Source organism: Agelaius tricolor, unplaced genomic scaffold, assembly GCF_023055355.1.
Source record: "Agelaius tricolor isolate 1412-34295 unplaced genomic scaffold, bAgeTri1.0.p SCAF_14, whole genome shotgun sequence".
In the NCBI taxonomy this organism is placed as follows: domain Eukaryota; kingdom Metazoa; phylum Chordata; class Aves; order Passeriformes; family Icteridae; genus Agelaius; species Agelaius tricolor.
This window is the reverse complement of record NW_027269274.1, coordinates 16,621,011-16,646,447: the sequence shown is the minus strand read 5'-3', so window position 1 is coordinate 16,646,447 and position 25,437 is coordinate 16,621,011. Positions and strand designations below refer to the sequence as shown.

General features: G+C 41.3%; 1 protein-coding gene across 5 annotated transcripts in view; it reads left to right on the top strand.

Moving 5' to 3' along the window:
* Window positions 1-25,437, top strand: part of DCAF1 (DDB1 and CUL4 associated factor 1) — a 48,036-nt gene that overhangs the window by 18,159 nt on the left and 4,440 nt on the right. For all 5 annotated transcript variants that reach the window (XR_011681199.1, XR_011681200.1, XR_011681201.1 and 2 more), the window contains exons 11-24: window positions 543-722; window positions 1,913-2,122; window positions 3,343-3,512; window positions 4,678-4,802; window positions 5,877-7,137; window positions 8,006-8,204; window positions 8,903-8,985; window positions 9,756-9,840; window positions 11,198-11,431; window positions 11,952-12,045; window positions 12,505-12,609; window positions 13,289-13,362; window positions 14,278-14,382; window positions 25,173-25,428. Coding sequence is in view for 2 of the 5 variants with exons in the window: in XM_071439948.1 (XP_071296049.1) it covers window positions 543-722; window positions 1,913-2,122; window positions 3,343-3,512; window positions 4,678-4,802; window positions 5,877-7,137; window positions 8,006-8,204; window positions 8,903-8,985; window positions 9,756-9,840; window positions 11,198-11,431; window positions 11,952-12,045; window positions 12,505-12,609; window positions 13,289-13,362; window positions 14,278-14,382; window positions 25,173-25,428 (3,181 nt within the window). In the remaining 3 variants the exon portion in view is untranslated. The remainder of the gene's footprint in view (window positions 1-542; window positions 723-1,912; window positions 2,123-3,342; window positions 3,513-4,677; window positions 4,803-5,876; window positions 7,138-8,005; window positions 8,205-8,902; window positions 8,986-9,755; window positions 9,841-11,197; window positions 11,432-11,951; window positions 12,046-12,504; window positions 12,610-13,288; window positions 13,363-14,277; window positions 14,383-25,172; window positions 25,429-25,437) is intronic.

The following is a 25,437-nucleotide window of genomic DNA, read 5'->3' as shown; positions in this document are numbered from 1 at the left end:
TGCACATCTTGGAGGCATGGCCTGAGAACAGGAGAAGACCAGCTCAGTTGTCTGTTTCCAGAGAAAAGTCAGGCTTTAGACTTGGATTTGACAATCCTTGCAATTCCCCTAGTGCTGCCAGAGTTTGCTAGTACCTCAACATAGCATGTGGTACTTGGTTTCACTGAGCAGAATTTGTGTTTCTTCAGTGGAAATTTGTCAGCCTCTAGCTAAGCATTCTTTGGATATGTGGAAATGGCATGGAGGAGGACTCTGGAATTATACTACACTAGGGCTGCTGTATTAATTGTGCTTTACTCTGGGAATGGACCAGTTTCTAGTCCTACATTGCCAAATCATACTCTTTGTTAGTCTTTATTAGTCAGCAGCTTTTTTTACTGGTCTGGAAATGGGACTTCTTATTTCACATCTCAGATGTCCAAAGTCAAGCTGAGAATAGCTGATACTTGTCCTCTGCTTCTCAGACTCTTCATTCTCCTTGGACCAAATCTTTTAAGCAATCTGTTTGAAGTCTTCATCAAGAATGTTCTTTTGCTTTCTAGGTGTGCATGCACCCCCATAATGTGCTTTCAGATGTAGTGAACTACACCTTGTGGCTGATGGAGTGCTCCCACGCCTCGGGCTGCTGCCATGCCACCATGTTCTTCTCCATCTGCTTCTCCTTCCGTGCTGTCCTGGAGCTCTTTGATAGGCACGATGGGCTGAGGCGTCTGGTGAACCTGGTAAGGGCTGTGACTTTTTAGGAAGCAGGGGTTTAGTGGCTGGTTTTGCACCCTGTAAATGCAACTGTGTAGAGTTTTGTTCTTTTGTTTGGTTTTATTTAGGGTTCTTCCTCCCTAGTTCCCATAAGATGGAGGGGTGGGTTGAGTTTTCTAAGCAACACTTGCATACATCCTTTTATCTTTATTTTATTATTATGATTATTGTCTAGAGACTTTATACCCTTTGGGAGCTTTTTTGGTGCAACTCCTGGGTTAAGCAATACTCATTCAAACAGTGGTGGCTTAGTGGTAGTCCAGATGTTTCTTGCCACTCCACATAGATGTGCACCCTGTTGGGTATGGATAAACGCAGCTTTGTTCCTGGAGAGGAATGGCTGTGTGTGCTGCAGGAACTGTGGTACCTTCTGGGCACAAGTTCAAGACACTGTTTGTGTAGAAAAGCTGCAATGCCTGCAGGGTGTTGCTGTGCACTCCTGCAGCATGGGCTGTGTCTAACTCAGGGACATTAGTGCTGCAGGGTGCCAGCACACTGTGGTGCCATGTTATGCCTAAGAGTACTGAGCACAACACTGCCTCCAGACCTACACTGATGTAACTTCTTTAGCCTGGAAAAAAAGAGGCTCAGGGGGGCCTTGTCGCTCTCTACAACTACCTAATCAGGTGGGGATTGGTCTCATCTCCCAGGCAATGACTGCAAGAATGAGAGGACACAGTCTTAAACTGTGCCAGGGGACGTTTAGGTTGGACATCAGAAAAAAATTCATTGTGACAGAGTGATTGGGCACTGCAATTGTCTGCTCAGGAAGGGAAAACATGTCCCTGGACATGTTTAAAAAAAGACTGGACGTGGCACTCAGTGCCATGGTTTAGTTGATGAGGAGGTGTTAGGTTATAGGTTGGAGTTGATGATCTCAAAGGTCTTTTCCAACCTAGTTCATTCTGTGATTCTGTAGTTTCTGTCTTCATAGATAGTGAAGGAGAGAGCATAGTTCAGTTTTGGCTGGTTACCCACACAGAGACCCTTTTCTGTTCAGACAGCCTTTGTCAGCTCTCAGTGTGCTTCTATGTCCCATACAGCAAAGGCAGTGTTAGGGTTTGGTGCGAGAGCAGCTGAGAGTTGTGGATGCTTTTTTTTCCCAAAGACTGAGCTGATGAAACTTTTTTTTCCCGTATCCAACTTCTTTCTGAAGATAAGCACTCTGGAGATCTTAAACCTGGAAGACCAAGGAGCCCTGCTGAGTGATGATGAGATCTTTGCCAGCCGGCAGACGGGGAAGCACACCTGCATGGCGCTGCGCCGCTACTTCGAGGCTCACCTTGCCATCAAACTGGAGCAGGTGAAGCAGTCGCTGCAGCGCACCGAGGGCGGCATCCTGGTCCACCCACAGCCCCCCTACAAGGTGAGGAGCACATTGCAGGCTTTTCACCAGGTCGTTGCATTGCTCGGTTGTATCCAAGCTGTAGACATGTGCAGATACCCTTTGAAGCCAGTGCTATAACTAGGCAGGCTGCAGTTGTTTCATTTGTACCTTTTCCTGTCGTGTGGAGTGGCACTGTAATAGGGAAATACAGAGGAGCCCTTGAGGTTTGTCTGAATTACATTTAATTAAGGCTCCTGCTCATGTGCTGTGGTTCCCTTTCCATCTCTCAAAAACTCAAAGGCAAGTTGTTTTTGATACTTGTGTTTGATACAAATGTCAAATATTTGTTTGTATTTGATATTTGTATTTTCTGTGCTGCGAATCTCTGAAAGGACAAAATTTGTATATGTATAAAGGTCCTTAATGCTGAAAAACTCAGAAATAACTTTAATTTGATAATGATAACTGAAATGTCTTTTGAACACCACTGTTTTTAGAAATGACCTGTGAGATCCAGATAGATAATAATCATAGTCTTGGTCATGATTATTTTTTCCTGATTTCTCCTTGCAAAGCTGGTTTTATTGATTTGTTTGGGGTTTGTTTGTTCGGTTTTTCTAAAACTGGATTTTAGGGCTGCTGGTTTTGAGAAAGTACATTCACCTGTGGTTTCTTATTTAATTTATGATGATTTTTCTGGAGGAACTCAAGTAAGAAAATATAAGGGAGTTTTTGCTTCTGCAGAAATCGCTGATTTTCAGTAACTAAAAACTGTATATAAAATGTTGCTTTCTCTTGTAATTAAAAATATTGAAAGGCAGACTTCCTAGGAATTTTTTAAAATTCAGTATGCTTTGTAGTCAAAACTTAGAAACTGTAATTGAATATTTTTAGCAACCTTTTTAGTATTTTAGCATAAATGTATATTGAATGATGGTGTAGTAACTACTAGATTAGTGGCTTAAAAGCAGAGTAGAATTTTAATTTAATGTAACATTTCTTCCTAAATTTGCCTTAGCTTTCTGAGACTGTAAAGAAACTTAAAGGATATTATCCTTAAGCTTATTATTGTGTATTATAGTGACAGTTGCTGTATTCTTTTATAACTGGGGAATAAACCAGAAAGTAAATACTTAATCTGCAAGACACAGAGTAGTCTAATCTTATAGATGCAGTTTTCAGTTAAATCCCAGCAGTGAGGGATTTGATGTGCAAGTTTGTAACCCTTGTGATCTAATGGTGTCCCTTGGACCGTGCAGGCCTGCTCCTATACTCATGAGCAGATTGTGGAGATGATGGAGTTCCTGATTGAGTATGGTCCAGCACAGCTTTACTGGGAGCCAGCAGAGGTTTTTCTCAAGCTGTCTTGTGTCCAGCTCATGCTTCAGCTCATTTCCATTGCCTGCAACTGGAAGACATACTATGCAAGGTGAGTTGTTTGCTGTGGTGCTCTGAGTGCAGCACTTGTGACTCTTGGGCAGGACATGACATTTCCAGATTTTCTACCCTGATAGTGTTTAAAACGGGCACGTGCTGGTTAGCCCTCTTAGGGCCTGTGCTGTGGCCACACAATGCTTATCAAAGCTAACTCTGGGGAAAGCAGGACTAAAATTTTAAGGTAGAGAGAGGGATGTCAAGAAATTTCTGAAGAGCCAAAATCCCTCAGGCCTTTGATTAGTATGACACTGATTTCTCAGAAAAGCTTCATCACAGTTCTGTGCCTCTTTCTATCTGTCTCAAAATTTGTTTACCTTTTTTGTTAAGAGATCCAAGAAGAGGGTGAAATCAAAACATATCTTAATCCTGGGATGAGGTGGGCCAGGACTCCCTCCCTTCTGCTGCCTACAGAAGCTCCTTCCTAACTTAAATGGAAAGCCTTTGAAATCTGTTTTGCTTCTGCAGTTCCCTGCCTCCCTCCCACTCTCAGGTTGCACTCTCCTGCCTGGGTAGTTTGTGTTCTCCTGTTTCTTTCCTTCTGCAGCTGTTTCCTAATTGCTATCTGGGTTAACTCCTACCTTTCCAAACAGGTTAAAAATCTCCTCTGTTTTGCATTTTTCTGCTCTCTCTCCTCTTGCTGAACATCCCTTTTCACCTTCCACACACCCGCATCTTTCTTAAGCTGGGGCCTAAGTTGGTGTCTTTTTGACTATCAATTGTCTGGTTTACTGCTGAACAGTTTCCCTTGACTTCAGAAAAACTTCCTTCCTAGTTAACTGGTGACAGAGTATTTTGGATAGCAGTGTTTCCCAGCTAAGATGTAGAGTTAGATTAAAATTAGCAGCTTAATTTAGAATGGTTTCTTTAGTAAGTCCTAACATTGTTATTTTTATAAATACAGAATTACTATGCTTTTAGGAGCCTGTGAGCCATGTGGGATAAATGCTGGCAGACTGCAGGCAGTGGTGTGCATGTGAGCACTGCCTTCTATGGAGACCAGCCCTTTTCATTCTAAAATCAAAAAGCACCATCAAATGCAGCAGATGTGACTGATTTACTTCCATTTCTTGGAGTAGAGTAAATTGAATACTATTTTATGTTATTGAAACAACTCTGTACATGCAATTCGAAGAAGTCCTTCTGTTGCTGTCTTCCAGGAATGACACAGTACGATATGCTTTGGATGTACTGGCCATCCTGACTGTAGTACCTAAAATCCAGTTGCAACTGGCAGAACCTGTGGATGTGTTAGATGAAGCTGGGTCTACTGTTTCCACTGTGGGTAAGCAGAATATGGTCCTAATGACTTAGACATTTATCAGTTGTCTCCTGCTACATGGATTTTGGCTGGCTGTTCCTCACCTACAGTGAGACAAGGGTTAAAGTAATTAATGTACTCAGAGTTACTGTCAAGGATGCAAATAAATGGGAGAGTGCACTGTGGTTAAAACTGTGTCATGATTAGCACTGTGGTTGGGTTACAAATTTAGAGGCAGGTTTTTCTCTTGCACTTGTTTTCAAGAGCTCATTAAATACAGGTGGAGGCAAATATATTTTTGTAATGGACTATTAGGTTTCCTCAGTTTGTCAGAAATTTAGGTCTCCTGAGGATATGGCATCTGAGAGTAAGGGAGAGGAACAATTATTGCTGTGTGAATTACACTCTAACTGGTTACCTCCAGGTTCAGCATATAAATGAGTGAGATGTACCTGGATCAGATCCAAGGCTTCTGCTTTAACTGGAGCCTCGCTTTTCTTTATAAGAAAATAAAAATAAAGGCAGGCAGAATACTTGATATAGGCAAAAGACAATTTCTTTTGCACAAAACGTCTCTAGGCAAACACCAATTCTGTGAGGGTTTTGATATTTTGAAGCAGATGTGAAACTAACAGGAATTCTGTGGGGGAAAATAGTCACCCTAAAGTTTCTTTTTTGCCTGATTCCTTTTGGAAATTGTGATATGATTATTTTGTCCTCAATGACTTGGTCCCCTTCCTTCCTCTTAGTGTTTACTTTGTTGGTGCTTGTACAAGAGTTGCTCTGTGCAGTAGGAATCAGAGCATGTCTGTGCATCTTGCTCTGTCCAGATACTGGGCTGTGCTTGATCACCACGTCTGAGAGATTGTGTGACACTACCTATTGGTGATTGGGTGGAGGGCCAGCAGGGCAGGAGAATATTTTGCTAGGGAGGTAGAAGAGTATGTCTTAGACTAGTTAGCAGAACTTAGGGAATTTCTGGAATTAAGGGAAGTACCTATTTTCTTCAAATTTGTTGGAAGACTCCCTTACTTGTCTGATCAACTTGTGTAAGATACATGTTAGAGTAATAAAGAAATTATTTATTTCCCTCACTAGGTATTAGTATCATCCTTGGAGTTGCTGAGGGTGAGTTTTTCATCCATGATGCTGAGATTCAAAAATCAGCCCTTCAGATCATCATCAATTGCGTGTGTGGCCCAGATAACCGGATCTCCAGCATCGGGAAGTTCATCTCTGGGACTCCTCGTCGAAAGCTTCCTCAGGCCCCCAAGAGCAGCGAGCACACGTTGGCCAAGATGTGGAATGTGGTGCAGTCCAACAATGGCATCAAGGTGCTGCTGTCGCTGCTGTCCGTGAAGATGCCGATCACTGATGCGGATCAGATCCGGGCCCTGGCCTGCAAAGCCCTGGTGGGGCTGTCGCGCAGCAGCACCGTCCGGCAGATCATCAGCAAGCTGCCCCTGTTCAGCAGCTGCCAGATCCAGCAGCTGATGAAGGAGCCGGTGCTGCAGGACAAGCGCAGCGAGCACGTCAAGTTCTGCAAGTACGCTGCCGAGCTCATCGAGCGCGTCTCGGGGAAGCCCCTGCTCATCGGCACCGACGTCTCGCTGGCGCGCCTGCAGAAGGCCGACGTGGTGGCCCAGTCGAGGATCACTTTTCCTGAGAAGGAGCTGCTGCTGCTGATTCGGAACCACCTCATCTCTAAGGGCCTCGGGGAAACGGCGTCTGTCCTTACGAAAGAGGCTGACCTGCCCATGACTGCGGCATCTCACTCTTCTGCCTTCACCCCTGTCGCAGCCGCTGCCTCTCCGGTGACTCTGCCTCGCACTCCTCGCATAGCTAACGGCATCTCGGCCCGTTTGAGTAGCCACACTGCTGTAGGTTCCACTGCCACCTCTGTCCATGCTCAGGCAAGACCGTCTGCATCCCAAGGTCCACCTGCCCTTCCAGGCCCTTCTTACGCCAGCAACTCTCCTCTGATTGGCAGGATTAGCTTTGTCAGGGAGAGGCCGTCTCCCTGCAACGGCAGGAAAATCAGAGTGTTGCGACAAAAATCGGACCATGGCGCCTACAGCCAGAGCCCAGCTATCAAAAAGCAGCTGGACAGACACCTTCCTTCCCCACCCACGCTGGACAGTATAATCACAGAGTACCTTAGGGAGCAGCACGCCCGCTGCAAGAACCCTGTTGCCACCTGTCCCCCTTTCTCTCTCTTTACTCCCCACCAGTGTCCTGAGCCAAAACAGAGGCGCCAGGCGCCCACTAACTTTACCTCACGGCTGACCCGCAGGGCGGCCTTCCCGAAGTACGGAGGGGTGGATGGTGGCTGCTTTGATAGACACCTTATATTTAGCAGGTAAGGAAGAAAACTATGTTGTGATCTCTCTCAGGATGTACCCTGTGCCAAAAAGCCTTACCTGGATTTAGGCTGTGCAGTCCCACGGTGGAGTATCCTTAGAGACAAAAGAGTTTTCATTCACAGTGAGAGATCCTTGAAACGCATTTTTAGTAGTTCTATTTGTCTTGTCCTTAGTGCCAACCCTTAGTACACAAAGCACACTTTATTTTCAGTGGCAACATTGACTAATGAAGCTGCTAGCTCTTTGCTCTCCTTTGGAAGGTGAGTATGCAGCACCACTTTTGTGAGAGTGTAACATAGCCCTGAGGATGATTGACTGACAAATGCAGGACAGTGAAATCTGTATTTTGTTCTTGCAACTAAATCACCAGCACCACCAGTGGCCTTTCCTGAGGTTAAACTGGAAGTTTATGAAAATGAAGGTGACATGTACATGAGACCATCTTCCCAGTGAAAGCAGTGTCACAGTGGGAAGTTAGGATGCCAGGATGTTGTTTAGCTCATGTGACATCTTCTTGTGCTAAGTGTTTCAGAACTGTTAGGAATTTTTTTTTCTAGCTCTCTGTACTTACCCAGGTGTTGACATTACAGGTTTTCCATCAATCCAGCTTTGAAGATGGAGTCCAAGTGCTTCAGCTTAATGATGTGCTTTAACAGAAGTACCACATAGTGGAAAACAAACCCTGAAAGATTGCAAACACTGTTGTAATACTCAAGCACTAGTCTTCAAACTGACACTTGGCTTACTCTAGAAGAAAGTTATAACTTGCACCTGTGTAATCTTTAAGGGCTGGGTTTAATGTCACACAGCATTTCAGTTTTGGTTCCCTCCTTTGGGTTACCCATGTATTTTTGCCTTCTCTAGGTTCCGTCCAATTTCTGTGTTCAGGGAAGCAAATGAGGATGAGAGTGGCTTTACCTGTTGTGCATTTTCTGCAAGAGAACGATTCCTAATGCTGGGTACTTGCACGGGGCAGCTGAAGCTCTATAACGTGTTCAGTGGACAGGAGGAGGCCAGTTACAACTGCCATAACTCTGCCATCACGCACCTTGAGCCATCCAGGGTAAGGAACCACAGACCTGTTCTGGTCTTTAGCAGTTCTCACTGCCTGAGCCCTGGGCTGTTTTGGGCCCATCTGGGTATGTACATCTGAAGTGCACCCACTGGCTGGCCTGCAGTGCCTGTTGCTGAAGTACTTATCTTAGTTGCATATTGTCGCTCTTATGAGTTCTACATTTAGGGTTTTTTCTTCCCAAGATAATAAAGAAGGTACACACTGGCTGTGTGCCTTCTTAAGAAATTAATATATATGTCTGCAAGTGGAAAAATGCTTAGACTGACCATTGCGCATTTATTTATGTGCGAGATAAGATATCAGAATTTATATATCTTTGCTGGAGAAAGAAACCTTTCAGGGGGTGATTCTAGGAAGAAAGAAAAGATTTATAAGCAGAATGGACTCCCCTCACAGGGCACCAGAATTCAGCCATGGATTATCCTGATTTTATCTGCTGTTAACATCATAGATTGTTCCTGTTCTTACCTGTAAACTTTGTATACTTTGGGCTCTTTGTTATACACAGTACTTGGATAGTACTTAGATACTTGGATTTTATTCCTATAGGAGTAGTATTAAGCACAAAAGTGTCTGCTCTGCAGTTTCTAAATTGATCTTGTAAGTTAAAAGTGTACAGGTAAAATGATAACCTCTGTTTTCCCTGGTGTTCTTTTCCTTTCCTCTACGCCAATCTGGAAACTCAGGATGGATCTTTATTGCTGACATCTGCTACATGGAGCCAGCCTCTGTCTGCATTGTGGGGAATGAAGTCTGTCTTTGATATGAAGTAGGTACACTCTGATTCAGTTGTGGGGTGTGCTGCAGTTGAAAGAACCATTTGATACAGGAATAAACTGTAAAACAGAATAGTACAGACCTTAAAATGTCTCTTGTGAAAAGTAAAATGTGATCCCTTTCTTATGTTGTTAATTTCCCTATTTTATTTGGTAGAGAGCAAATTCTATGTTCTACCTGAAGTCCTGTTTCATACAAGATAGATCACTAAAGTCACTGTTACTCCTGAAGGCAAAGAAACATATTTGTGTTTTTATTCTCATGTTTGTAAATTACCTTGGTGATCTTTCTGTAGCCAGTTCAGAATTTGACTAGCACGGTGGTTTGCATGGTGAAATTGTTAGACCTGGACTGCAAACTTTAAAATCTATTGCAGGATTTACAATTGTTCCTTCCCATAAAAACGTGGGTGGAAAACTCTTCATTTTAAAAGGTTTGATTGTTGTCTACTTTAGTTGCAAACAACTGTTTTGGTGTAACCTGCATGGGGTCAGGCTTTTCTTCAGAAGAAAGGTTTGACTCCCTAAGGTGCACATGTCAATGTTCATAATTCACTGCTGACTTCTCCAAAGTGTTATATTTGTGGCAGGCTCTGTTGATGGCAGGTCTGAATTTGCTACTGCAGTATGATGTGGTCAGTGGTAAAGGAGAGGGTTTTCTACATCTGTTCTCCATTGTTGAAACCTGTGCTGGAGGTGTTGGGGTTGTTTGGGTCATGTAGAATCTGCAATTCCTTGACTTCTTTTCTGACTGTATCTGCAGGCATTCCTTCCCTGATGACCACTATGTGGAGTTCAGCAAGCACTCTCAGGACAGGGTCATTGGCACAAAGGGAGACATTGCACATGTAAGTACCAGGAAAGCTCATGGCTGTGAAGCTCTGGCAGAAATATAATTCTCCATAGGATGGCTGTTAATTGATGTGAGTGCTTTGATGCTCTGTGTAACTGATGAGCTTCAGAGGAAAACTTTGAAAGTGTCAAGTTACTTCTCCCTGTTCCTGAGGGTATAAACTTGACCATCACAAGCAGTGTGTTGCCTCTGGGCAAGTATCCTGGGCAATTTTAGAGTCTGCTTTGTTTTATTCATTTGAGAGAGATCATGCAGGTTTTTTTTTTTCCTCTGAAGTTGCTTTCTTAGTGTTGCTATTTAGTAATAATAATAAAGTTCCACTGTAAACAGTAGCTCAGTCAACAGCTGTGGAAATGACATATTAGAAGTGTCCTCCTTTTGCCCCCCACAAATTTGCAGCCTACTTTTGGGTAATTTAACTTTACCACTCTATCTTCAGAGAGTATTGTAATGCTTTGCATGAATTCCTGCAAGGTGGACAGACAAGGCTTCAGAGACCTTCTTCTGCTTTGCAGTGCTAATTTGCATCTGTTATAGGCCCTGTCTCTCTTAAAAGAGAATTTGCATAAAAATTTTCCATGAAATATAACTTATTCAAATTATTTATAATTTCACATGTTACTCTGATTTGTTTAAGTAAACTCTCCATTCCTGCCCAGTTTTAACTTGGATTTAGCTAGAAGTTTGTTTATTGTGTTTATCTGGTAAATGGATTTGTTTTCCAGTTCTAGACAATATTTTCCTCTGTAAGTTTGAACAAGAGCTAGGCTCTGAGGGATGTTGCAGATCAGATTTATCTGAGGATATGATCACAAACCCTTTGTACTAGTTTAAAGGCCTTTTTATATTCCAAAAGTTTCTTGTGCCAAAGCTTAAATTTGCCTTTCTCTGTAAATGCCAGGAATTTTAACTCATTTTCTGTACTTTCTGGCTTTTTTCCCCTCTCTGTGTGCTTTGGAGTTTTAATGTTTGTAAATACCATCTGCTCTGAAAGCAGTTTCATTTCTGAAATAGTTTCTGGCTAAGTGGTACCTTGTGATTGCAGCTTCCCAGTCCACTCCTCATAGTGAGGTTATTTTATTTGGAACTCATCCTGATTGTAGTGAAATGTGTCAGTGAACCTGCAGTAAGCCAAGCACTGGCCAAAACTTGTGAGGCTTGGTTCCAGCTGTGAAAAACCATTAAAGGGCTGGTAGGAAAGGTTATTTATGGAATGCTGTCACTTGAAATGGAAAAATGAAATGGAGAATGGGGTGATTCTGTAAGCAATCTAGGAAGGGGAACAGGAAGATTTTAGGCACAGGTATATTACAAATTGTGACTAATCTTTCTTTTTCTTTTTAATCTAAAAGATCTATGATATTCAGACTGGCAACAAGCTATTGACTCTGTTTAACCCAGATCTTGCCAACAACTACAAGAAGAACTGTGCCACCTTTAACCCCACTGATGACCTTGTCCTAAATGATGGTGTCCTCTGGGATGTCAGATCAGCACAAGCCATCCACAAGTTTGACAAATTCAACATGACTATCAGTGGTGTTTTCCATCCCAATGGGCTGGAGGTCATTGTCAACACTGAAATTGTATCCTTTGGTACTGGCACTTCAAGAGCTGCTATGGATCAACAAGGAGCTGTTTGCAGAGTTGTATTCATGGTCCTCTGTGCTACGTTACATGTGGTAACAGGAGTTTCTATCTGTGAATCAAGGAAGAGTAGGGACTGTTAGGTAGCTAATTTAAATCTGGATTCTGCCTCTGGTGCAGTCTGGAGAAAATACTTAATACAGAGAGAGAACAAGAGAGATTTTCTTCTCTGATAACACTCCATAGCACCTCAGCTCTCTTCCCATGTCTTAACAGCATCAGCCTTGAAGGTACTGCAGTCACTTCCCATGTCTGGGAATGGCATTTTGAGTAAGAGCTTTCTTATTTTGAACACACGGAATGGAATTGTAGAGCCAGTGTCCACCTCTGCTTTAATCATATTTGCAAGACAGAGGCAATGAGGTTTCTTGAATGCAGTTATCCAGGTCTTTGTCTCTTCACAGAAAAAGAAATAGAAGTTTTCAGTTGTTTGTTGCTCCTTAGCCTGTGTTTTTTCAGTGGGACCTCCGAACTTTCCATTTGTTACACACAGTACCTGCACTGGATCAGTGCCGTGTGGTCTTCAACTATACTGGCACAGTGATGTATGGAGGTAGGACTTCTCCCCTTCCATAGCTCTCCTGGGTCACCTCCTGTGAGATAAGTGGGTGCTTGTTCAGTGAAATGGGAAGCTTCAGAGACTCTCTAACTCTAGGCCTTACTGGCATATGTGACCTGGATTTTTTCCAGGATGTTCATGCTACATGTATTGCTGACAAAGACAGTTTTCTGTAACATCAGCAATATCACAACTAATTTGTGAGATTGAAAAGCAACCTATTGTATAATGGCAGATCCAGTGATGCTTGAGAAAATAATTTTGTCCTCTGTATTAAGTTTTGATGATCTGTACTATCAATAAAGGCATTTCTGGAAGAGTAGATATTAAATGGGTCTTGCCAAGCTGTTAAATAAAAAGAAAATTCATGTCAGAGTCTCATTTGATCTGAAGTTGATTAATGGTAGCAACTAATGGAAGGCAGATTTTTGGAATAATCTTTCCTTGGTTCAGCTATGTTGCAGGCGGATGATGAGGATGACCTTCTGGAGGAGAGAATGAGAAGTCCCTTTGGCTCTTCTTTCAGGACATTTAATGCAACTGATTATAAACCTATAGGTAAGAGTAAGATAGGCACCAATAGCTTTGTCTGGAGGTTTGAAGGTTTTTTGAAAGTTTGCTTAATAACATTCACTTCTCTTTGCATGTGTGAGAAGATAAACTACATCCTGTTCTGGAGGAAGCACAGGAGTTGGGTTTAACACTGACATAATTTTAAGTATCCCATATCCCATTCAGTGTGTGACTGCCTTACTTGCTCCTGTTGAGCAGTTCTGGCTTTATTTCCTCTCTTCTTTCCAAGTAAGGCATAATCTGAGACAGTAGGTCACTTGGCCAGGATGGCATTGCTCTCATTTCACACGGGGCTCTTTTTTTAGCTCATGGAGCTAAGCTAATTGCTGCTGTGGACATGTACAAATGTGGCTTTTGCTGTTGAAGGGAGGCACAGGTCACAACTCAGTCCCTTTGTTGCCACCTATTCTGAATATGGTGCTTAGGGAAACCAATAAATATATTATCAAGGGAGAAGGCACCGGGCAGAGCAGGTTAAGAGCTTACGTGGCTGTTTTTTACAGTGGTCTCCAACATTTCTATTCTTTATTACTACAAACATTCATTTCACTAGTTTCAGCTGTTTTTTCTTGTCCCAAAACTGTATTATTTGGTTTTAACACTTCTTTTTCAGTGAACATTAAGTAACCTGCAGTTAACTACTTTGTTCTGTGATGTTTTCCAGCTACCATAGATGTAAAGCGGAATATCTTTGACTTGTGCACAGACAGCAAGGACTGCTATCTGGCTGTCATTGAGGTAAAGCTGCTAAAATAAACCCTGGTCTCCTAGCTGTGCTTTGAATGCACTGCTTGTTGTTTCTGTTTTGGAGTTCCTGCTGTTAAATTCATGTCCTAAGCAGTGGTGGTGTTTTGATGGTGCTAAAGATGCTATTTGTTTTTTATTCTGCACCCCTGCAGTTTTGTTTTGCTGCCTCTTATTCTTTAAATTTCCAAACACATTTGCTTCTCTTCTTCAAACTCTTCCCACTTCAAAATGTACAGAGATTTTCTTTCTCATGAGCATAAAGAAAAATGTGTTTTTTTCATATTTATAGCAATAATTTCCTATTGCAAATTAAAATGTGTATCAAATAACTGGGGAATGCAATCTTTTGGAGGCTTCCCACAGAGCTTTTCTGTGAATCACTCTTACTGTTCCTTTTACATTTGTCTTCCTAGCAAAATCCCAGAAGCTAAGGATTTGAAGCAAAAATTACTGAGCTAAACTTCTGGTTTGTTAGGGATGCAGTTCTTTGCTCCATAATATGTTGTCAGAACCCAATTTCTTGAAGCCTGATTATGCACCTGTTGTGAGTAATGTAAAGTCCTGTCAGCTTTATACTCTGTGAATCACTGATCCCTACAGACCACAAAAGCAAGTCAAGGATCTGTAGCAGGGCAAATTCCACGTTTAACTGCTGAAGTTGGAGATGACAAGGGTTGTGAGACCAAGAAAATTTTCTTTAATAGGAGTCATTGAAAATGTTACTTCAGGGAACATGGCAGGTGTTGAAACCAAAGAGACTCATTTTTAGTGCTAATTGTAGTGCTGCTGGTAAATGGGAGGGAAGGATTTTGGAAATGTTGCTGTGATTGGGGCCAGATGTAGCATTGAACCAACCAGCTGAGCTCAGTTCCTGGCATTAACTCCCATGTGGGCATCTCCCTGCAGAACCAGGGCAGCATGGATGCCATGAACATGGACACTGTGTGCAGGCTCTATGAAGTGGGCCGGCAGCGGCTGGCAGAAGATGAGGAGGATGAAGAAGAAGATCAGGTGAGAAACATAACAGTGATCTGAGTGTTCTAGAGTAGCTGTTAGCCCTCTACATGGGTTCATTTATTACCCAGAAAGTACAGAGGCCTCATTTGGCCTCACCTAATCTGAACTAGATCACTTTACTGTCAGTGTAAACTGAGACTGTCTGGTGCAGAACCTGTGTGAACAGTAACTTTGTGCACTCTAAACTAACACACTATAAACTAAATAATAGTTCATTTATTAATTTCCTTAAGTATTCAGTCTTGATCAGAAGCTTTGCTTTCTGTTCTGCTTTTTTTTTTTCCTTTTTTTTAAAGTATTTCAATCCCCAATATAGACAGTAGTGCTTGAGGCTTTCCTTTTTCTCAATTCTAATTCTCATATTTGGACATAATTTATCACTTATTTCTGAAAGAGACACAGGTTGTGACTAATGCAGTGAAACTGCACAGTAGTTCTACACAGGTTTAAAGAATTTTGAAGGTTCAAAAGGTTTAAAGAATTTTGAAGAGGGGTAGGTTTGCACTGGGATATGTTGGTTTTCCTTTTCTGATCAGCTGTTTCACCTCTGGCAACTTGACAGAAGAGCTCAGAACTGCAGTAAGTGCTCCTCAGGGTGCAGCTGGTAGAATACACAGTAGCACAGAATGCTTACTACAGTAAAGGGAGAATTAAAATTCCACAGAATCAGTTTGTAACTTTGTGGGTGTCAGGTGTTTTGGGGGTTTTCTTGGACAGGCAAAATCCTTATGCTTCAATTCCCTAAAGATTTAAAATGCATTATTCTTTGCTCTTTGGTGTCTGCATTCTAGTAAATCATACATTTGTATCTCCTGTGAGAAAAGCTGACTTCACCTTTTTCCAAAGAATGCCAGAGGGTGAAGCTGATACTTTGGTGGGGTTTTTCCCACTGTTTGGAAAGCTGGATTTGTGCTACTTTTTCTATCTCTGAATCTTCCTGTTGTTAGGTTAGAACTTGTACTTTCTAGTTCAGGAGGCTGGAGAGCAGGTCTCAGGAAAGAGTAATTTTGCAGTGAGTAGTTGTTATTATGATTTCCCTGTAATTCTGAAGATAAAGCAGTAGTTCTGCTTTGGCTGTGAAGTGGGCTGTCCTGGCCACTGAGTGTGCTACAAGTTTCCAGTTGAAGTCTTGGCATTCTTTTGAAATCTTTGGTCACCGTTTCTATGCCTAGATTGAATAGATTAGAAGAATAGAATTTCTTGGGAAGCAATCAAGAGGGAGGAAAGATTATTGCTCCCTCCTTCCTTTCTGCATTCTAGCCTTCCAGTGCTTGCCCTGGAATAAATAATATTTACTATTTCTATCTCCACTTCCACTGTTTTTGTTCACTTTCACTATATTTTAGTATTCATATTTTCTTTATAAAATCTCCAAGAATAGTTTGTAGCAGAAATGGGTCTTGCATTGTGCAATGATTAACTAGCAGCTGTCAGGGCACTGCTTTACAAAATGACTGCTAAGTGTTGACTTAAGGGAGATTTGTGTTTGTGCAAGGCAGTCAATGGTTCCAGGCTGTAACACCAGGTACCTAGCAGAGATAAGGGATCTGCCATCCATCAGATGTGACTGGGGACACTTTCTGTCTTACAAATAGAGGTGGCCCCAGGCAGAATCTAAGTGTGCTAAAAGCTTTCGTGTGAAGCTGATGGAGTGTTCAAACAAGGCTGCTCCTGGATTGATTTGCAGGCTAAGAGTGATTAGTTGGTATTGCATAACTGCTGCTTTTTGTGGTCTCTGTTTCTGGAGTCTGTATATGTTTCCTAGACAGCAACTTTTAGGGATTGTTACAACCAAGTTTCTTTAGTAGGAGAGTTTGGGTTTTAATATAAGCGACACTTATGAACCCAAATTCAATTCAATGTACAATTTAGCCAAACATAAACTAAGCCCCTTGCTCTTTTTCCCCACAGACGTTCTGTGCTTTCTCTTCGTGTTTATTTTTGTCTTAGATTTAAGAAATACAGCTTTTGTCTCTGTAGAAACATCCAACATTGAGCTAGAATGAATAGAGGTTTTCCTGAATAAAGACAGAATCTCTTTGGTACACTTGTCTGTTGAGAGGTTCCCTGTTGGAAGGATTTTTGTTTGTGTGCATATCCATATCCTCACACATATGTAAGTGTTTAGTATTTGCCTAGTTAGTTTCTGTGATTTAGCTTCTGAAAAATTTGGTATAACATTTCAAACTTGTTGGAACTTCTCACAGATACTCTAAAACCCTTTCTGGCTGAAAGAGGATGCTTTCTTGATCTTTCATGAAAGTGGTGTGGGGGGGAAACGCATATGAATCAACATGAATCTGGTGTCTTTTTAGTTAAGGTTTGTGAAGCAGAAACTAATCTGTTTGACCCCTACCTCCTCACACCTTGACTTGATGTATATTTGGGTTTTTATATCTGACCTACATGGGTCCATGGATACCTTTTTTGGCCTATACAGAAGATACAAAATGATGAGTACTCAGTACAGAAAATATAAAATAATGAGTACTCAAATAGAAGGGTGGCTGATAGGCAAGTCTTGCTCAGAAGTCATGTGATGCACAATGAAATGACTGTAAAATCTGTGCTAAGAGATAAGAACTGTGGAGAAAAATATCTGCCTTTTTTTTAATCTTAAATTTTGATGCCTCACAATGTCAGCTCTGACAAATGTCAGCTGATGGCTCCATGACAGCTTTTTAAAAAAGCAAAGACTGAGAATCTGTAAAATGAATCTAGCAGAGATGTTTGGTCTACAGATATCTTTCAGTTCCTTCTGTAATTTAAGGAACAAAACATCTATGCTATTCCTCCTATCTCAAGCTAACTTTGTACGATCAACTGATCTGCTACATAAATTGCCCTCAAATTAAATGCTGGGGCTGACTCAGTGGCTTGAGCATGGGACTGCTGCAGTGAATGTTTGTGGGTTTGTTTGAAATGCTTGAGGACAGCAGCAGTGTGGCCTGGTTCCTCCCTGCTGCTGTAGCAGCCTGTCCAGTGGGATCCCTGGGAGGCTGTCTGTGCCTGGGAATGGCCAGAGCTGTCAAACCTTGTTAAACAGAACAAATGCCAGTGAATGTTGATGCTCTGTGGTCTGTACTTACTATGCACTGAGGGAAAGTGAGGGTGTAACATGCTTAACAAGAGTCTCTTTGCAAGCTCTTTGGTTGGGTGGTTTACTCCAAAAATACCAGTGTTCCTGCCTTGAACTTCCATGAGATTTGTAAATTATTTCACTGCTGGGTGAGTATCCAAGTATGTGCAAAACTGTGTTCAGCATACAGAGAAATAGGTAAGGGTTTCCTATTTTTCAGTCTGGCTGTAGGATCTTCCTCTTTTTCCTCCTGTATTTGCCAGTGTTCTGATATACTCCTTCAGTTAGATTTAGTGAAAAAAGTTGGGGATCTGAGCTACTGGTACAGATCTTGGACCATCTTTTAGTTGTTAGCTTGCTTTATTCTTACTTATTTCTCTTTCTTGGCTGATTAGTATCCTGTTTCCCTTGTTAATCTACTGTCTTCTGTAGAATTCTGAGGAATTTCAGAGGAAATGGCACATGGCAGCTACCATGGGCTAGAAAAAGAGACTTCAGAAATATTATGTGCTCAGAAAAGCTGAAACCAAAGGAGAGTAGACTCAAAACTGTGAAACTGAAGTCTGGATGAGGTGGTCTTCTGAGTGGGTTTTAGGATTTTCAGTTTTAGAATTTTCATTTTTACTTCTCTGTTTTAGCTTTTCTTTCCATATTACTTGTTTAGGCCTGTTTTTCTCTCTGTGGTACATGTGGGTGATGTTGCATCTCTAAGGCTCTAGTAGTGTCCTCAGTTATTGTCATGTTCAGAGGGATTTATGGCTTCAGTAGCACATTGCTTCACCTAGCTGTCCCTGTCCTATAAAGTGTTCTACTTCTTTTGCCAGACCTGAAGAACTGTTAATTATCCTGCAGTGCTTCTGGGCTATCCAAATGGTTGATGGTAGGTGTGTAATTTGTCTTTTTGCATTGGTTTAGAAAATTCCAGGTGATGGGAAATAAGCTTTGTTGATAAGGCAATAAAGACTGAAAAGACAATCACTATTCTAACATATGGTTTAGCCAGGGTGGAGAATGTTTTCCTCAGCTTTCTATGTCTTTCTGTGTCTGTGATCCCAGGTTCTACTTTTATTTTAGGGTTCTTGCCCTGTGTGCCTGCAACAATAATTGCAACAGCAATTCCACTGTCCCTTATTGCTGTTGTTTGATATAGTTGGTTTGTTTTTTTATGTGAACACTTACTTGCTGGGGAAAGACCCCCCCAAACCTTAATCCATATTGGCACAGATATTTGGGAATTATCAGACCATGGTGGTGCTTTGCCACTATAAGATGACTAGAATGATTTTTGTCACCAGGGACCCTAAAGTAAGGGTTTGTTTTAGGAGCTGTTCCTGTAGTATTTGAAGGTACAGCTTGATTTTGGATCTTACTCAGGAATAAAATGGTTTACAGAATAATAGCTGTGAATGGGTGTTTCCAGACAAATGTCTTAAATGATAATAAATATGTGTCTATTGCACATGTTCATAGAAATCTTTGAGGTTAGTTGCAGCTGGGAAGGCTGAGTAAAGAGTGGTTTCTATAAAAAAGACCTTTCTAAAAAGACCTTTTTATATAACAGACACATCTTTTGAGCAGGCATCCTCCAAAACTGATATTTAAAAGAACAGTGCCTGTACTTTTTACCACATTTTTATATAGTAGCAAATAACTGCGAGTACTTTAGACTATTCTATTGTTTCAGAATCTATTTTCAGTAGCTCTCAGACAGTGCAAACAGAGGAATTTCTTGGAAAGAGATAAGTATTTGGAGTTTCCAGAAGGGCAGACTTAGTATTATGGTGTAAAACAGCTTCAGCAGAGATCAAAACATATTCTGCCTGTTCAGTGACATAAATCAAAGATTTCCTTCCTCTTGCCTAACACATCTTTCTAGAATTCCCACAGTAGCTGGGATCCAAGTAAATAAAAGCTGCCTCAGCTGCCATGAGAAATGTCAGTCAGAGGCTTGAGAAAATAAAGGAAGAAAATCTTGTCCATAGAGGGGGAGTTCATTTACCTGCCAAATTCTTAAATTCCTTTATGCAGTATTGTTCTTTGTCATGGAATTAAAGAAATTAATTTATTTTGTAAGTGAGAGTGTGAGATCAGTGAGAGAAAGGAAAGGAAGCATATGGAGAAATTGTGCCCTGTTCTGTACTCCTTACATTACCTCTGAGCCCTGCAGCACAGACAATATAATCAGTCACCTTAGAACCCCTTTATCCCAAGCATTAAGGGAGTTACCAGCTGTGAAATGGTGGCTTGCAGGTGTCTCAGAGGGCAGTGGCTGGAGCCAGGTTGATTATCATCAGCTGCAGTTAGATGGAAATGGAAACATTTAATAGGCAAAACCTGAGTTTGCTCAAAAGAGCCCATCTGAACCTCCTGATCCATGTAAGCCCCATTCCCTTAAAGCTTTTGTTTGTCTGTATCATGGATGGTTTGTGATTCATCACAGGTAAGTAGTCATTGTTAGACAAGCTAAACCTACTTACACAGTCTAAGAGATTAACTGCTTTTTATTTCTTCACTCCATGTTTTGCCTCTGTGACATTCTGTACGCTGTGTGCTGTTTCCTGTTTTAAATCTGCATATACCCACACCTGCATAGCAGCCTATGGTAAGATTCCTTGCTTGTTACATATGGCAACTTCTGCACCTTCCCAGGCTTCTACATTTTTAGCTCTGTGACTAATGGCTAAGAAGAAGTAGAAATTCTAACCCTGAAGTAGCCAAGAAGGTAAAAGTAGGTGCAGCCCTGTAGTGTGAAGGAGATGAATTCTTGGAATTGATTTCCTGGTAGATAACAGGAATTAGGGGTTTGCTAGCTGAGGGGGAGGATGGACAGGTAATCCAGGAGATGAAAATCTTTACATGCTTCACCAGGGAGTCTGTTGGCTACATTTAAGCTTTTTCCACTACTCATTGTCTGGGAGTGTTAAGAAGTGGCTGGGGGGAGGGAATTGGATAGAAACTGTTAAGTGACTGAAATGCAGACATTGTCACTCTTGGGAATTGCATTGCAAAGGCCCAGGAAGTACCAACGTGGTACTCAGCAAGGAGGACAATTGTCAGAAGATATGACAAGAGGATTGTCTGTGGAGAAAGATAAATTACTAGAACAAGGAGAAGCTTACTCATCTGGGTGAAACATTCTTCAATACACTTGTATTTGAACAATGATCATATGTCCTTTTTTATGAAAGCAAAGCCCCTTCCCAAGCTTGGCAATAGGGAGTAATTAAAATAATACTGATTATCTGGAAGGCATCAGATTGCTAAAATTACAAGTTTGCTCTTGGAGAAACTTGAGGAAGGAGGGTGAAGTAAACCAGTAGGCTGTTTCTTGCAAAAATTCTTTCCAAATAAATTAACCAAAATAATGGGACTATGGGAAAATTAATTTATTTAAAAAGAAAACAAACCTAGATGAAATAAACAACTGCTAGAAGCAGATGTTACCAGCAGATAATTTGACTTGTCTAAAAGTAGCCAGAAGTGAATTAAATATGAGCTGAAACATTTGAAGTAGTGGGAAGAGCTTTACTAACATTGATTAGTTCTGCAGATAGCAAAAAGATAGGTGAAAATAAGAATAGTTAGAGTAATACATGTAGCATGATTCAAACTGAGAGGTGCAATAAAGATTGTGTTTTCAGAGGGAGAGAGTGTTGCTGGAAAGCAGCTGGAGGTGAGAGGTGCTGATGGGAGGAGAGGAAGAAAAAGTCAATGAGGTGCGAGACAAACAGATGAAGCTTTTTGTAACAGCTGAAACCATGTAAAATAAGCAAAAAATCAGTAACCTGTAGATCTCAAGACGGAATCAAAATTTCAAACCCAAAGATCTTCTTGTAGCAACTAAATGCCAGCCTAATGCAAATTTGAGCGATTGTGTAATCTGCAGTGGAGAAGTCTCAAATTCTGGTCACGTGGTCATAAACTTTAGGATTCAGGAAATGTGAGAAAGCTCTATAAAAATGTCTTGAGAGAACTCGAAAGCAGGCTGGTGTATTTTTATATACTGCAGATCTGCAGTGCTGTAAGTTGTACTTCCTGGAAGCACTTTGTACATAAACTAATTTAATGTTAGAATACATTACAGAAATATATTAAAATCAAAAAGTTGAAGTTCTGCTTAGCTAACATGTATTTTGCATCAGTTTGAATAAGTGAAATGCTGGAGTTTTCCTGAACCTTTGAATGACTTTTGAGAGATAAACACCAGTATGTCAAGTATCAATAAGATTTGCTACTCAAAAAAGAGAAATTTGTGAATTTTGTATATGCAAGATGATTGGTAAAGGGGAATGGTAAGAAAGTTGATGATGATGAAAGCTTATGAAGTGCATGCCAACAAGCATCAAAGAACAATATGGCAGAAAGCACATAATGCTTGAACAAGTGTAAAGGGTATTTACTAAGCTCTGAAAGGGCTGTAAAAACTGGTAATATGAAAAATTAGGTCAAGTAGCTTTTTTTTATTCCCGTGCAGCCAGCCCAGTATGTGCCATTCCATTAGGGGATGTTGTTTAGTTTTTTCTTTTGGGATTATAAATGGTAAATTAATTGAACCAAATCTACTTGGCTTTCTGGAAGCAAACCAGTAATTTGCTTTGAGATGGTCTTGAGATAGCTCTTTGCTGTGTAATCAACTTTTCTGATTCTTTAAGTTTATGTCCAGGTTTTCTTGTACTATTACATCTCTGTAAATGTTTCCTACACAAACCTGGATATGGCTTGGAATAGCTGTCTTGTCTTTCCTTTTGTGACATGGCACAAAGTTTTTTTCTCTGCTCTTACTCAGAGTGTTTGAGTCCCTGGGGAAGGTGTGCCATTCTCTCTGTGTAGGGATCCCTTACATGAGACAGTTGTGGTGTCTCATGAGGATCCATCCTGAGTCCTCATGAACAGCCTGGATATCACTTACATGTAGTGGTGTTAGACTGCACTGGCACTCCCTCACCCCTTTCTCAGCTGTGTCCCAGGGCCTGGGTTTAGAGGAGAAGCTCTGGTGCTTTGTTGGGAGAGCTGAGCTGTGCCCAGGCTGTCCCCAGGCTGGGCTGGGTTTAGAGCAGAAGCTCTGGTGCTTTGTTGGGAGAGCTGAGCTGTGCCCAGGCTGGGCTGGGTTTAGAGCAGAAGCTCTGGTGCTTTGTTGGGAGAGCTGAGCTGTGCCCAGGCTCTGCATGGAGCCGTCTGCTCCAGCTGGGAATGCTGCACTGGCCCTGCAGAGCTGCTGCTTGGCTGAGGAACTGAGACAGAATTTATTTGCCTATTTTGCTTAGCAGAAGCTTCACAGTGTCCAAGTGGTGTTTGGGTTCTTTAGAACATGGCAACGTACAGGTTTCCTCCTCACTGATGAAGATGCTCCTCAAGCCCTGTGAGGTGTCACCCCTCCAGCTCTGTAAGGATGTCACTGTGTGTCACACTCACGTGCACAGGTGACTTCTTGGAGCATGAGTTACACACTGTTTTCTGTTTTACCAAGGACAGCTATAATTTTCATCTCACCTTAATATTTTTAGGTGGTTTTTAAATGAATGTGGCCTGGCCCTAATCACCAACTTCAGATTAAGTAATTTAAATGGTTAAAGTGGAAACATTTCATTTTTTCTGTTTGTATTTTCACAAATTATTTTTTCTTCAGCGGTTGATGTAACCCTTCAAAGTTAATTTGCAGCTAAATATACACACTTTCTGTGTAATTTGGTTCTTACTCTTGTGACCCAGAAGGGATTGTTAACTCTATACAACTGTATTTAATTTCATCCTGTATTTGAAGGGTGGCATTGGTATAAGGGCCTTGCCTTAAGCTTGAATTTGAATGTTGATGAAACAGTAATTCAGCTTACAAGAAATATGTTATATATGAACCATAGTCAGATGTAGTGGTTTTGACATTTTGAATCCTTGTGGACTAGATATTTAGGAAAAAATACTTTCAGAAATTCCACATATGTAGAAATACAGAGGGGACCTAACTCATTTTAGAATCCTTTAAGTTTTACCTACATGGACTCTAAATGGATCTTGTAGACAACATACTTGTTTTTCCTAATATCTACACGTGTGTCTCTATCTCCAGATACTGAGAAACTTGGTTTAATAGTTCCAAGATTTTGGAATAAATTGGTATCTCTTTTCTGCTTCAGAGTTGTTTAGACACTGGAAAAGGAAAATAAACTCTCCTGCCTTTTCAGTTTTTAATCAGCTTTTCAATTCTGAATAGAGTAATAAAATTTAAGACATTGGTCTCTGTGAAGATACTGCATAGAGCAAAAAAAAATACAAATTATTAATGCAAAGCTTTTATACTCAATTCAGTATGTGTTATAGGAAATGATACCCAGTATGGCACTGCATAAAACTTAACTGCAGGTAGGATGTTTCCTCTCCCAGTGTGTATACAATTAAGTCTGTTTATCTGAGGACTCATTAACTCAAAGTAAAGTTGTAATTTCTTAAAATAAGCACAGACTTTAAAAGAGGTTGGTTTTAATTTTATATTGAATATAAACTCTTTCATAAAGGAACCTCTATGTAGCAAACCATTGCTTTTGTGCTTTAATCTGCATTTAAGAACATGGCACTTCTGGTCAGCAGTGAAGACTTGGCTGCCTTTTGCAAGTGAAGAAACAATACAATTTACTTTTGCCTGTGACAGATGTTGGATTTGTGTGGGTGTGGTGGTTTTTTATAGCACTGACTGAAGCAAAAGTAGGTTGGGGAGATGACAGTAAAGGACTTTCCTCTGTCCCTTTGGATCTGAAAATGCAGCAGTCTAAACAGTGGGAGTGTGGTGAGCTTGAGGACAGAAGGAACCCTTGAAGTGGGTTGTTAGATATCGATCTTAATTGCTTCCTAATTTTGCAAAATGTGTCACCTCCCAAAACAAAGAGGCAATTAGGACTGAATGAGCTGAGAGCATTCTGTTAGAGAAACAGGCTGTGGCTGAGGAGAAGTGCAGGTGGATTGAAGCTTTTCTTTCAGCCCTGGAACGCTCTGGAGCTTGGCTTGTGATGGCAGTTTGTCTGGGAGAAGGGTGGCACTGTTACAGCTCCTTCCCGCTCAGTCTCATCCACTACACACAGATTTCTGGATTTTGCCTATACAATGAGGAATTCAGTTGCTTTACTGAAGGCAAATTCTGATTTGATAAAGATCTTGATCCACAGGTAAATACCAAAGATGTGGCTCCTGAGCTGCCTTAAACAGTTCTGTCATCTGAAGCTGAGTGATTCAGGGATTGGCTTAGGCTAAAAGTATTTTTCCCTACACTTTATACCTCATCTAAATGGCAGTGACAGAGACTGATGGTGCATGTGGTTTGGTGTCAAATGGAGCTTTTGGTCCTGCTGAAACTTAATGCAGTTTGCACAAGACTAGCAACAAAGCCATGGATTAACAGGTCTTCCTGCATGTCCTTCTCAAGGGTGCATTGTGGTGCCATGTGTTGGTGGCCAGTCCTGGAGAGGAGGTTGAGCCAATGGTACCTGTTTGCCACCAGCATTTTGCAGTTGAGATTTTGCAGGCCTGCAGGTGATCTGGCATGTGTGATATTCTGAAGCTTTGGAGAGAGTGCTTAGATGGGTGATGGGAGAGTGTTTATATTGTCTGATGGCTGGATGTGGGGAGAAATGAAAATGATAGGTTTTCTTTAGTTGCTGGTATTCCATTTTACATTTATCCTAATGTCTGCAATGGACTGGTTTTGCTGTCTTTATAGGAGGAAGAGGAGCAAGAAGAAGAAGATGATGATGAAGATGATGATGACACAGATGACCTTGATGAGCTAGATACAGACCAGCTGCTGGAGGCTGAGCTGGAGGAGGATGAGAACAATGAGAATGCTGGTGAGGATGGAGAAAATGACTTTTCTCCCTCCGATGATGAGGAGATTGCCAACCTCCTGGAAGAGGGAGATGAGGGAGAAGATGAAGATTCTGATGCTGATGAGGAAGTTGAGCTGATTCTTGGAGATAGTAAGTGTG